We start from the raw sequence: 13,036 nt of genomic DNA on the forward strand, positions 1-13,036 counted from the left end.
AAGCCTGGGTCAGTTCAGTGCAGATTAAATGAAGCACTGTACTCGCAGATATTGAATATGGATGCACTGAAGCTCATCAGGATATTTATTTGGAATCTGTGGCTGAAAATAATCATTTTACTTAACTAGTAAGTCCAGAAGCTCATATTTCTGTCATAACATTGTTTAAATAGTGAACGCTTTCCTACGATATCCGCTAACATTTGCACAGAAAATTTAAGCTAGCGTCTCAAAGACGGCAAAACCCGCAATAATCTCTACAAATGCATCTCAGAGTTGGGATATCAGCGCTCTCTTACACCACATTAATCTAATTTCAAGTGCTTATTGAACTCACGGCCGTAATAATATCACTATATAAACGCTGTCCATTGAAATCCTCTTACCTGAACACTGCAGCATCCGCCGGAAGTCAGCGAGCATGGCTTCTGTAGTCCTTCTTCTGTAGTCCTTCGTCTGTAGTCCTTCTCTGTCAGTGATCCTCCGTTAGAACGATAACTACCTTCTCGACTGACTACGAGGTGCAGACGGCCCTTGCTGGCCCATATTTACAGGCCTGAAAACCGCTAATAAAGTCAGTAATTACCTGATAACACCCGAAGCGGGTGAACTAATGCAATTAGCTGGACAGCAACGGGAATACGCGTGACCATGGTTACGGCCGATGGGGTGATGGGTACTGTAGTTCATTTATTTATTCATCGTTGGTTCATGGATTTAACACAGAGGGAAAACGGCTTCAGACCACGGAACTCACAGAAAAAATTGGACACCGAATATAGCACTAACCATAAACACGTAAATATAAATTTAGACCTAAAAAGCCCCACAAATGTCATCGTTACAACCATAAGCAGCACCCCACATTAAATGAAACAAGGAGAAATTCATGTCAAAAGGAAAAGTGGCGGTTAAGGATCGCAATTAAAGGCATAATTCAGCTTCTGAGCTTCCAGTTCAAAAGAAAAGGGGGGAAAAAGGGGGACAGGGGCAAAAAAAAAAAAAAAAAAAACTATACTGCAGCTTAGAAGCCGTGCTCAGAGGCACGAACTTTATCCCACTGCATTTCAGGCAGGTTAGAAGTCGTGCCGAGTAACACGAAAAAAAGAGGGAATTCGTGTTCATGAGCACGAATCAATAGATTAAATTTCGTGACTACTGCACGAACTGCCGTGAGACCGGGTTGGCTCAGCGCAGCACCGCTTCTTTTTTAACCTACTGTATTTATTTACTTATTTAGTTAAAAGATGAAGTGAAACAAAGGAATCTTTTGGTGATTCGCAATGGAAATGTGTGAAAGGTCATACTGACAAAAATTTTAGGCATCTATTTTAGGTTTTCAAAACTTGATACTTCACCAAAACTTTTTTGAATCACAGAACTCAACGTTTTTGTTAAGAAGGCGCCACCTTTTGGTGACAGTCTACAATTGAGGGAAAGGGGTGTGTTCATGCTGGAAAGTAGATACGCCCAGGAGAAGGAGGGGGACTTCCAGCCCGACGACAGCCGGACGTCGGCCAGCTGGGGGCTGGACTTCAGCTGGCCGACGTCTGGCTGGATGCGGCAACATTAGGTGGCTGCATCTGTACGTTATCCTAAACATCAAAATAGGCTCAGTTATGCATTCATTTAACCTTAAGAAACCTTCTCTTTACTTAACACTTGAAACATTGCACACTTATTAATCTGGGGAAATCAGCAGGACCAGTTCATTAACAGGTCTGAGAAGCAGTTTGGTTCCGTCCTTCCTGACGATTCTCAGCTGAACCTTGCGTACTCGTCCATCTTTGCTGGGGTACACCTCTGTGATGATGCCAAGAGGCCAGTCATTCCTTTTGCAGTGAATGTCCTTGAGAAGCACTACACTTCCTTCTTTGAGATTGGGGTGGTCGGATGACCACTTCCTGCGGGGCTGTAGTGTCGCCAGGTACTGCTTGCGCCACCTGTCCCAGAAAGTGTTAGACAGGCTTTGAACTCTGCGCCACTGCTGCTTGTGTAAGTCCTTGTGGTCAAACTCGCCAGCTGGAGGTGGGCAGGGGCCTACCTTTTGAGTCAGCAGTGATGCGGGTGTGAGGATAAAAGGATCTGTTGGGTCAGTAGACACAGGCACAAGTGGGCGGTTATTCACAATGGCTGTGACCTCAGCCAAAAGGGTTGTGAGCACCTCGTGTGTGAGCTTAGATCTTATTTGCATGAGCATTGAATCCAAGATGCGGCGTGTGACACCGATCATTCTTTCCCACACCCCTCCCATATGAGAGGAGTGTGGGGCATTGAAGGTCCAACTGCAGCCCTGCTCAGAGAGGAATCTCTCCAGTGTCTTTTCATCAGCATTTGAAGGGATTTTGAGGTCTTTGGAGGCGCAGATGAAATTTGTGCCCCTGTCTGAGCGTAGGTGTTTCACTGGCCCCCGTATGGCCTGGAACCTTCTGAGTGCATTAATGAAGCTGGATGAATCTAAAGACTCGATGACCTCGATGTGAATGGCTCTGACAGATAAGCAAGTAAAGAGAACTGCCCACCTCTTACTCTCAGCGTGTCCTCCCCTTGTGCGACGTGCAGCAACAGCCCAGGGCCCGAACACGTCCATGCCAACATTAGTAAAAGGTGGCTCAGTGCTGAGTCTGTCGGGTGGCAGGTCAGCCATCTTTTGAACTTCACATTTTCCTCTGAGTTTGCGGCAGACAAAGCATTCAAAAATTACTTTGTTTACGACTCTTTTGGCACCCAGTATCCAATAGCCAGCAGATCGGATGGCGCCCTCAGTAAAGTGGCGTCCTTGGTGTTGTGACTGTTCATGAAAGTGACGCACAATGAGGGTGGCTACATGGTGACCTCCAGGCAAGATCAGCGGTCTCTTCTCACTGGGTTCTAGATCGGCAGCTGTGCGACGTCCTCCGACTCTCAGCAAGCCTGCTTGGTCAAGAAAGGGATCCAAGGACCAGAGAAGACTGCCCTTTGGAATGTTTGTGTTGGATGAGAGGCACTCTAGTTCTCTCTCAAAGGTCTCCTGCTGGACTGTTCTAATGATGACTGTTGTGCTCTGGTTGAGAACATCCACTGTTGCAGGTGTGCAGCAAAGATGCCATCCCTGACACTGTTCACTATTCTTGTCTTTCCTGAAACACTGAAGGATGTGAATCAGCACACCAACAGCCCTTGTGAGAGAACTCCAGCGTGAAAAGCGACTGAAACGCTGTGAACCAAGAGTTTTGAACACTGTCGTAGACAGTGTGGTCACTTGCGGCCGGATTTCAGGATCTCGTTCTGGCTGTGAGAGTTCAAAGGACTGTTCAACAGGCAGCATGTCAACAGGCTGAGACAAGAATGCTGGTCCAGTAAACCACATTGTGTCTTTCAGGCGGTTTGCTGGAACCGACCGTGTTGCAATGTCTGCAGGATTGTGTTGAGTGTCTACATACCTCCACTGTTGTGGCAGTGTGCTTCGCCTGATGCGCTGAACTCGGTTGCTCACGTACACATAGAATCTTCTTTTCTCATTGAAAATGTACCCGAGTACAATTCTGCTGTCTGTGTAGAATGTGACTGCATCAAATTTGATGTCGATTTCAGACATGATGGCTTCAGCCAGATTCACTGCCATGACTGCTCCACACAGCTCCAAACGGGGTATGGTGTGTTCTGGGCGTGGCGCGAGTCTCGCTTTGCTTGCGATCAGTCCTGTACGGCATTGACCATCTGCACCTACAGTTCTTAAATAAGCAACTGCAGCAACTGCCCTTTCTGATGCGTCTGAAAAGACACAGAGCTCAATTCGTTCAGCTGCAGACAAGGATATGCGGGTGTAGGCTCTGGGAATTCTTAATTTTTCCAGTTCTTGAAGAGAATCTCTCCAGCTGTCCCACAATTTCTCCTTTTCTGCAGGCAGAGGAGCATCCCAATCAGGAGAGTCGGTGGCGAGTTCGCGAAGCAGAGCCTTTCCTTGAATTGTCACAGGAGAGACGAATCCAAGAGGGTCATATAAGCTGTTCACTGTGGAGAGGACTCCCCGTCGGGTGAATGGCTTCCTCTCATCCTCCACCCGGTAAGTGAAACAGTCTGAATCCAGGTCCCAGTGTAGACCAAGGCTCCTTTGCACTGGTAGACTGTCAGCAGCCAGGTCGAGGTCCTTTAAGTCAGTGGCACGATCTTCACAGGAGAAAGCCTGCATGACCTCTTTGTTGTTCGAGGCTAGCTTGTGGAGTCTGAGATTGGAGCCTGCCAGCATGCTTTGAGTCCTTTTAAGCAGACTGATCACCTGTTCAGCTGTAGGTAGGGATTTCAGTCCATCATCCACATAAAAATCTCTGCCCACAAACCGCTGTGCATCTTCTCCATATTTACTCTGACCTTCCAGAGCTGCACGCCTGAGACAGTAAATAGCCACAGCTGGGGAGGGGCTATTTCCAAACACATGAACATTCATGCGGAATTCTGTGACCTCTTTCTCAGGGTCATTGTCCTTGAACCAAAGGAACCTGAGAAAGTTGCGGTCCTCGGGCCTGACCTTGAAGCAGTGGAACATCTGCTGTATGTCCACAGAGAAGGCGACATTCTCTTTTCTAAAACGAAGGAGAACGCCCACCAGGCTGTTGTTGAGATCTGGTCCGGTTAGGAGCACTTGGTTTAGAGACAGGCCATTGTGCTGTGCGCTGGAGTCAAACACGACTCTTATCTGAGAAGGCTTTTTCGGGTGATAAACTCCAAAGCACGGTAGGTACCAGTGTTCCTCTCCGGGTTTCGGTAGGGGAGCTTCTTCCGCGTGCCCGCTCTGAAAGATCCTTTCCATGAACGTAATGAACTGCTGTTTCATTTCAGGTCTCCTTTTGAATGAGCGCTGCAGCGAATTGAGGCGTTCCAGCGCCTGGGCACGGTTGTTGGGCAGCCGTGGTCGGGGAGCTCTGAAAGGAAGAGGAGCCACCCAGCTGTTTCCCTCGTCCTTGTAGACTCCATGGTCCATGATGCTCAGAAACTGCATGTCCTCTATGGACGGTGCCTCTGTGTCATCATCCTTTGTTGTCTGAAACGCATCACTGTCCAAAGTGTTCTGTATTGCCTTTGCATGACTGCCTCCATGCAAAATGAAGTGTGAGAAGGGTTCAGTGACACAGTATCTCTCCTTCACCGTGTAGCTGTTTGGGCATGGCTGAAAGAGAGAAGGGCGTCCGTTTCTCAGCACATTGGTGTAGTAGGAGTGAACAAGCGGCGGCTTGTGCATGTCCCCAATACACACATCACCCACAATCACCCAACCCAGATCCAGTTTTTGGGCGTAGGGTGCATTGTGTGGGCCGTTCACCTGTCTTCTCACCTTGTGGGCTCTGATTATGTCCCTGCCCAACAACAGCAAAATGGGGGCTTGTGGGTCGAGATTGGGGATGTGCTTTGCGAGATGTCTCAAATGGGTGTGGCTGGAGGCGACCTCGGGTGAGGGAATTTCCCTCCGATTGTTTGGGATTTCGTTGCATTCAATCAATGGTGGCAGTGACAGCACAATGCTGCCATCCACAGGTTCCACCATGAAGCCACATGCCTGTCTACCTTCAGTCTCTATTGTTCCCGCACATGTTTTCAGGGAGTATGGTGAGGGCTGTCCTGAAATATTGAAAATACTGAAAAACTCTGTTCGTACAAGTGATCGGTTACTTTGATCATCTAAGATGGCATACATACGGACTGCAGCATAAGAGTGGTTGGCTGGGTATACCTTTACCAGACATATTTTCGAACAGGAGCGGCCTGAGATGTCCTTTCCACACACCTTGGTGCATGTGGCCGAGACAGGAGTCTCCCCGCCATTCTCAGGTGCAGGGTTCTCTGAGCTGCTGCCTTTCAGTGCTGGGCCAGGGTGTAGCGCTGCAACATGCATGTTGCTTCCACATTCTGTGCAGCTTACCTCATCGTTGCAGTTTCTTGCCAAGTGTATGGCTTTGCAGCACTTGTAGCACACTCCATGTTTCTTTAAGAGTGCCTTTCTTTCCTCTATGGGCTTATCTCTAAATCCACGGCATTTGTGGAGAGGGTGGGGCTTGTTGTGCAAGAGACAACGTTTCGCTGGGTCCTCTCTGCTGGTGGACTTACTTGCAGATGGGGAGTCAGAAGGTGTTAGTGAGGTATCAGGAGACACTCCTGTCTTGAGAACAGCTACTGCCCTCTGGCTCTCTAACTTTGATGCAGGCTTGTGATAACCAGACTGTTCGTTGCTGGATGCTGCCAGCATGAAGCCAGGATCATTTCGCATCCTTGCCTGCAGGCACACAAAGTTCACAAAGAAGCTGAATGGGGGATAGGTGACCCTATGTTGTTCCTTATAATTAAAACCTAATGTGAGCCACTTCTCTTGCAGGTAGAATGGCAGTTTCTGCACAATAGGGTTAATCCCGCGGGGTGTGTCTAGATAACTGAGGCCGAACAGGTCCCCATCAGCCTTTGCTGCCTGTATTTCCATCAGTAAGTCCCCCAGCTCTCTTAGTTTGAGCTCATTCTTGTTCTGCACTTTGGGAAAGCTTTCCAGCCTTTTGAACAAGGAGTTTTCAATTACCTCAGGTGCACCATAGTACTCATTGAGCCGATTCCATACAGCCCTGAGTCCATGTTCTGGGTGATTCACGTGAACAGTTCTTATGCGTCTAGCATGTTCGGATGAGTCCTTGCCTAACCATTTTACAAGAAGGTCAAGCTGCTCACTAGCTGAGAGGCTGAGGTCTCTGATAGAATTCATAAAGGATGCTTTCCAAGCTCTAAAGCATTCAGGACGGTCATTAAACTGCACAAGCCCAGTGGAGATAAGCTCACGCCGGGCCATAAATCTGACAAGGTCTGATATTCCTCTGTTTTCATCAAACTGAGCATGTACAGGGCTTCTTTGTTGGTGAGCAACACTGGGTAGTAAGTGGGAATTGTCTAATGGTTGGTTATATGCAGTGTCGTCATTTCCTAAAGGCTTCTGCATTATTTCAGGGCGAGGTGTCGTTTTAGACACATAGTCAGTGTGCTGTGATTGTGGCATTATGTGGTTCTGCTGATGGGGTAATTCACTCGCGGTGTGGTAAGAGGCAATGGGATGGGCATATTCAGGGGTCTGAATGTCTGGGATGCTGGCGGGAGTGTTTTCTAATAGCTCTGCTGGAGAGTATTTATCTGCTCCCTCAACATAGTCCTTTGTGCGTACCTTTGAGTTCTCGGTTGGCACATCAATGTCGCTGAAAACCTGCTTGAATTCTTTTTGCACTGCTGCCTCTAGGATGTCTGCTTTGGCCGCTGTAGCTGCAGCTTGTTTTTCGAGGCGGACTCTATTCAGTGTCATTTCCAAACGCTTATTTTCTAATTCCAATTCTGCTTGCTTTAATTTCAGTTCATTCTCTTTTGCAGCAAATGCCACTTCAGTCCTTGCAGCCTCTGCTTCTGCCCGCGCCTGAGCAGCAGCTAACTTGCTAGCAGAGGAGCTTGAAGACCTTTTAGATGAGCAGGCTGCATCTGATCTGGTTTTTATGGATCGTGTGGTCGAAGCTTTTTCCGACATCTTGACGCTGATTTTAATCGTACTTGCTTGAAAAGACAATCCAGTTACTGTGATTCTGTCAGGTCCGTCACTCACACGGTGTCGTTCTGTCCTCCAGTTGCGAAAATCAGCCCGCCAGAAGACGTCGTTTTACTGTACTGTCCTGCCCCAACGCCTTGCCAGGGTCGACAGCTGGTTAACTCCTCTCCAACAAACCACACAGATGACAGGTTCCAGTTAACTCTTTATGATAAGTTGAAGTAGGGTAAAACTGTGAAACAAAATACAATACCATTCAGAGGGCGATTTGACACTGCTATAGAAAATAGCTTAGAAGCTAGATTAGCTTAACCAACAAATAACAAATATCGAACTCTACTAAAGGTTAGCAGGGCTCTAAACTAGGTGGATTAACATTGATCTTGTTTTATATGCATATAATTAATACAACATACCGACGATGCCTTCAAGGGCTGACTTGAAACTCAACAGACAGAAATCGCGCATCAAGCTTGTTTTCCCGCACAAACAATGTCCACTGCTCATGACGTCATCAGTCGATGCCGCAAGCATAAAAACACTACCCTTGTTCCCCAGTAGATGGCAGCAAAGGAACATGAAAAACTTATAAACACCAAATTTCTCAGCAAAGACAACAGGAAGACAACATCAAACAGAACAGACTTCTATATGTAAATCAGGTGTGTTGGATCAGGAACACATCTAAAACCTGCAGGACGCCGGCCCTCAAGGCCTGGAGTTGCCCACCCCTGACATACAGTCTTTGAGTGATGGTAAGTATTTTAAATTTATAATATACAAATTAACCAAATGTAACAAGGAAGTAACTTGAGATTAACATCTGTTTTTCAAGGGAGACCTGGCCGAGAAGACACACCATTACAAAGTTACATGTATAATAAATCAAATGCAATATCAAAACACATTAATCAAACTAAATCACAGTCAGCATAATAAAAATACGAGGTCAAGCTTATGAATAGCTGTTGCACTCTTCAGTTACAGAAGTCTTTATGAGAGCTCTGAACTCTCCCAGGGTGACAAAACCAGCTTTAGTGGCTCTGAAGGTTATTCCTGTGACTAAGGTGCAAAATAATAGAATTCTGAAAAAAAATTCTGGGTACTCTAAATAGGAGCCAGCTAGAGGGTTTCAAATCATACCCACTTTTGAAGGTATTTAGAGTTTCCACAGATAAGAAGTGGGCTTAACCCGTAGCTTTGTACATTAAAATAAACCAGTGCCCTTGGCTCCTTGGGCTTAATGAAAGCCAAGAAACCAGATCATAAAGTACGCTGTGATGTGTACTGGACAATGAAAGCAATTCAGAATTTATAACATGAATGCTAAGTAAAAAAAAAACAAAACAAACCCCCCCAAACTAAAACTAAAACATAACAAAACAAGCAAACAAAAAAAGAGCAGCACTGCCAACCCGTCAGCTGGAGGAAGAGAGCGAAATGATTTTGCAGGACTGCTTCATAGTCTCCTGAGCCAAGCCTGCTCAGGTGTACTGCATGTCTAACCAGGTCAGTTCCACCCACAAATTTCTCGGAAGAAATGGAAGTACAGGCAATAAGGAGAGGAAAACAAGTGGCCAGCCCTGACAATGTCACAACACACACAGTTATTCCTAGGACTAGACTTTTCTAGATTATTAAACTAAATGCTGGTTTTGTTTCTTAAATAATGATTAGCCAGTATTTAAGCTCCCCTTTATCTCTTGTTTGTTAGGCAATTTGTTGGTTGGTTTACGTTGACTTTGGTTTTGCTTGAACAGTTACTTGTGTTACTTTGTTATATCACTTTTTATCCTGCATTGAAGTTACAGCTTTAGTTTAGTTCTGTTTATTTGTGATTTCCTGTTCCAGAAAGCAGATTTAACAAAACTTAACTCTAACCATAAACTCTTTATTAGTTTTGAGATTTTGAGAAGCCAGCTTTTTTGGCTTTTTGTTGCCAGAAAATAATTAATAATTTGTTGCCAGGTGATAATTAGTTCAATAAATTTATATTTTTTATATTGTATTTTTTAGACCTAGTAAGACAGATGTAGGTGATTTTCAGTGGTGAGGTTCAGACTCTAAATTTTCATAGTGTCTTTCAAAATGTTGCTCAGCATCGTCATTGTATTTCAGAATGTGACCATTCTGTATCTCAAGATGAACTGCAGTCACAATACAATCAGACTCTCTGCAGCCTGCATTCAAAAATTCTCTTCAAACTACATTTTAGAATTTTAACATAATTTCAGCCTCGTCTTTTTACTCAGATGTTCTCATCATCTCCAACAAGATGCTGTGACAGACATTTTTCAATCAGTGTAAAAGATTGCAACATGACAAAAAATTTCTGTGTGTGTGTGTGTGTAATATAACTGAAAATTACTACAGTGTTTGAAGTGGCAAACACTGCAGAGGTTGGCTTCAAAAGGCTCCAGTGGTAAACTGTCCAACTTCACAGCATTAAAAAGTGAATTTACAGCCTGGTACAAAAAATGATTTTGGCCTCTGTGGATCGTTTCCTTCTTCATAAGAGGAGCTGGAGCCAGTAGGCATCTCCTACTCCTCACCTTTGCTAACTGAAGTGGATTTCTATGATTTGTTTATGTTTTTTGGAGCATTTTTAATGGATTGTCTAACTAAAATTGTTGTTACATTATTGCTAATATTATTGCTGTGTGTTACAAACTATCACAAATTTTTGTGCTCCAGTTTTGGTGTGTGAAAATCTAGTATTTTATTAATCTGTTACTTACCACTAATTAGCCAATATGTGTGTTGCGTTCATACTGTTTATGGAGACTACACCCACTGGTCTAAATATGGTAGCTTCTGTTTACCAAAAAAAGAACACGGGTATGGCCAAATTGCTAGTGTCAAGGCCTCAAATTGTTCAAAACCAAATGGGTGACGTCAGTGGCTATGCTCTTCTTGAATGCTGTCTATGACTGGCACATAGCTTACATATTAAGTCACCCTGTATTTGTATTTGATAGACAGTATTTAAATCTGATGAAAGATGTTTTGTGTGCATTATTTGTGCCGGGAGCTGTCTGGAAGACACAACCTTCAGAAAGTTCTCTCTCACAGCCTTCTCAGCAATGTGTGTACATACTGGTGAGAAGGGGGTGTCTTTGCTGATGCAAGTTGGCGTCAGCATTTCAGCCCCTTTATTCATGGGAGCTGGAGACAGAGGAGCTCCCTCAGCTCCTCTATTTCCATTAATCCCCCATTCTCCTGAAGGAGTGGAACAGGTGAATATTTCACGCTGACTGCCCACAGAGAGGGATGAGGCAAATGGCTGGTGTTGGAGTCCATTTATAATGGATGGATAGGGAGGGCTGAGCTTGTCTCATAGAGGGTAAAGAGTGTTCTCAAGGGGGCTCCTCCTCATGTGTACATTTGTACGCTACATGTTTGCTTTGACAGAAACTCTGGACACTTGTGTGTTAGGGGACATCATGCTTGGTTATTTCTTTGGTTAAGCCTGCTCAACTTGAGTGGGAAATTAACACTTACCACCAGCTGGTTCTTAGAAGTGCGTCAGTATTTTTCTGTTTATTTATTTTTTTCCCCCCACTTTGGCAGCCAGCCTAGTTAAATTTGAAGGACCGCTTTTGTTCTTAAAATTTATTTATTTATTTATTTTTTTACACTTTCTCAGTACTCAAATTAATCAGGCTCTATTTCTGAAAAAAAAAAAAAAAAGTTTTTTACAAAGGGAGACTCGACCACTTTGACAAAATCTCCTTTGTACCTTATTTACTTAGATAAAAGGGCACAAAACATTATGTTTGGACTATTGCTGCATTTATGGGATGAAATGGAGAGAACAATAGTCTCTGTTTTGTCTTACTTTGAATTATTATTTGCTATCTTTCATAGATGATAGATCCTATGATTGTTTTCATGTTACAAATAAGAATTCACCGCTAGAGGATTCCCCTCAGCTATCTTGTCTTTGGGCTCATAAATTATTGAAGTCTCATTGAAAGTGCAGTACTGCAGTGATTGTGGTTTCATACTGGGCCATTTTTGTATTTTGTGTATCTGTGTGTTTTGCATCTCAGTGTGACGTGTGTACATGAATGCGTTTGCAAGTGTGCCATGTCTACGCGTGTATGTGCGAGCAAGGATAATGGCGGGAGGTGGTGTCTTTCATTGGTGGAAGTTTAAATATATTCAGGCTTTGGTCTGAGTGCCAACATGCCAGAGCACAATGTCACAAAGGAGTTTTTGATGGAAAGGAAAGGGAAAAGAAAAAGAAACGAGTGGTTTTGGGTCAAAGCATTGGATATCCTTTCAAGCCTGAACACTCCACCGGGTGTTTCAGCAAATGTCAAAGTCACTTCTGGCTGTGGACAGACAGCCTAATGGACCACAGCACATAGAGTGTGGGAGGGCGATAGAGGAGGAGGAGGAGGAGGAGGAGGAGGAGACAGAAACCAAAGACAAACATAAATGAAAAATTGTATATGCGCCTTTTTTTTTTTTTTGGCCATGTCCAAAGTATCCACAGTTGAAGAAGACTAAACAAATTCTTCAGCTTGAGCTTGCCAAGACACTTCTCACCACCTTTCACTCTCCGCTTTGGCAGCTCCTATGGTTTATTTTCCCGTTTTTATGCTCGGCTTTGTTGTTGAGACATGGGAGAAGCGACTCATGAATAGGAGTACAGCCTTAGCCATCTTTGACAAACACTGGAGACACTCAGAAATGCACAAAAGCTTGAAGGATGATGGTGATGAGCTGAAAGCTTCCTTTTGGCTCATATTTCTAGCACGCAGTGTTTTGACATGACAGAAATTGAAACATTTTAGGATGTAAGCCATGGAAGAAAATATTTTTGAATACTTTTTTAAACAAACATCTGACATTTACACTGTAGGACTGAGCTCACTCAGAGTTCACTAAATTTATTCCCCATTCAGTCCTCATACAGTTACTTTATTTGTTACACCTGTTTAACTGCTCCTTAATCCAAATATGCAATCATGCACTTGCATTGAAGCAAATCAGTTCATTTAGGCATGTAGACATGGACAAGATGACTGACTGAAGTTAACATCAGAAAGGGAAAAATAAAAGTGATCTAAGTGACTTCAAACAGGGCATGGCTGTTGGTGCCACATGGGCTGGTCTGAGTATTTTAGAAACTACTGACCTACTGGGATTTTCCCACACAGCCATCTCTAGGGTTTACAGAGAGTGATCAGAAAGAGAGAAAATATCCAGTGAGCTGCAGTTCTCTGGCTGAAATTTCCTCGCTGATGCCAGAGGTTAGAGGAGAAAAGTCTGATTACTTTGAGCAGGAGGAAAAGAGGTCTTCCTCTTTTCCTCCTGCTTGGCAGCTCCATCTTCAACATCCTTTGTCCAGTATATCCACTATCCCTCCTCTGCACATGTCCAAACCATCTCAACCTTGCTTCTCTAACTTTGTTTCCAAACTGCTCAACCTGAGTTGTTTTTGATGTACTCATTTCTGATCCTGTCCATCCTGGTCACTCATGAAAA

The 13,036-nt window shown here is 44.4% G+C and overlaps 1 protein-coding gene across 1 annotated transcript; it reads right to left on the minus strand.

The window, feature by feature from the left end:
* Positions 1-5,217: 5,217 nt before the first annotated feature.
* LOC115779508 (uncharacterized) lies at positions 5,218-6,890 on the minus strand. Its single transcript, XM_030728208.1, has 2 exons — positions 5,930-6,890; positions 5,218-5,585 (listed from the first exon to the last, which is right to left on the minus strand). Exons 1-2 carry the CDS (start codon positions 6,803-6,805, stop codon positions 5,544-5,546), a joined length of 918 nt encoding a protein of 305 aa, XP_030584068.1. The 5' UTR covers positions 6,806-6,890; the 3' UTR covers positions 5,218-5,543.
* Between the last annotated feature and the right edge of the window lie 6,146 nt (positions 6,891-13,036).

The sequence above is a fragment of the Archocentrus centrarchus genome, chromosome 4 (assembly GCF_007364275.1).
Source record: "Archocentrus centrarchus isolate MPI-CPG fArcCen1 chromosome 4, fArcCen1, whole genome shotgun sequence".
NCBI lineage: Eukaryota > Metazoa > Chordata > Actinopteri > Cichliformes > Cichlidae > Archocentrus > Archocentrus centrarchus.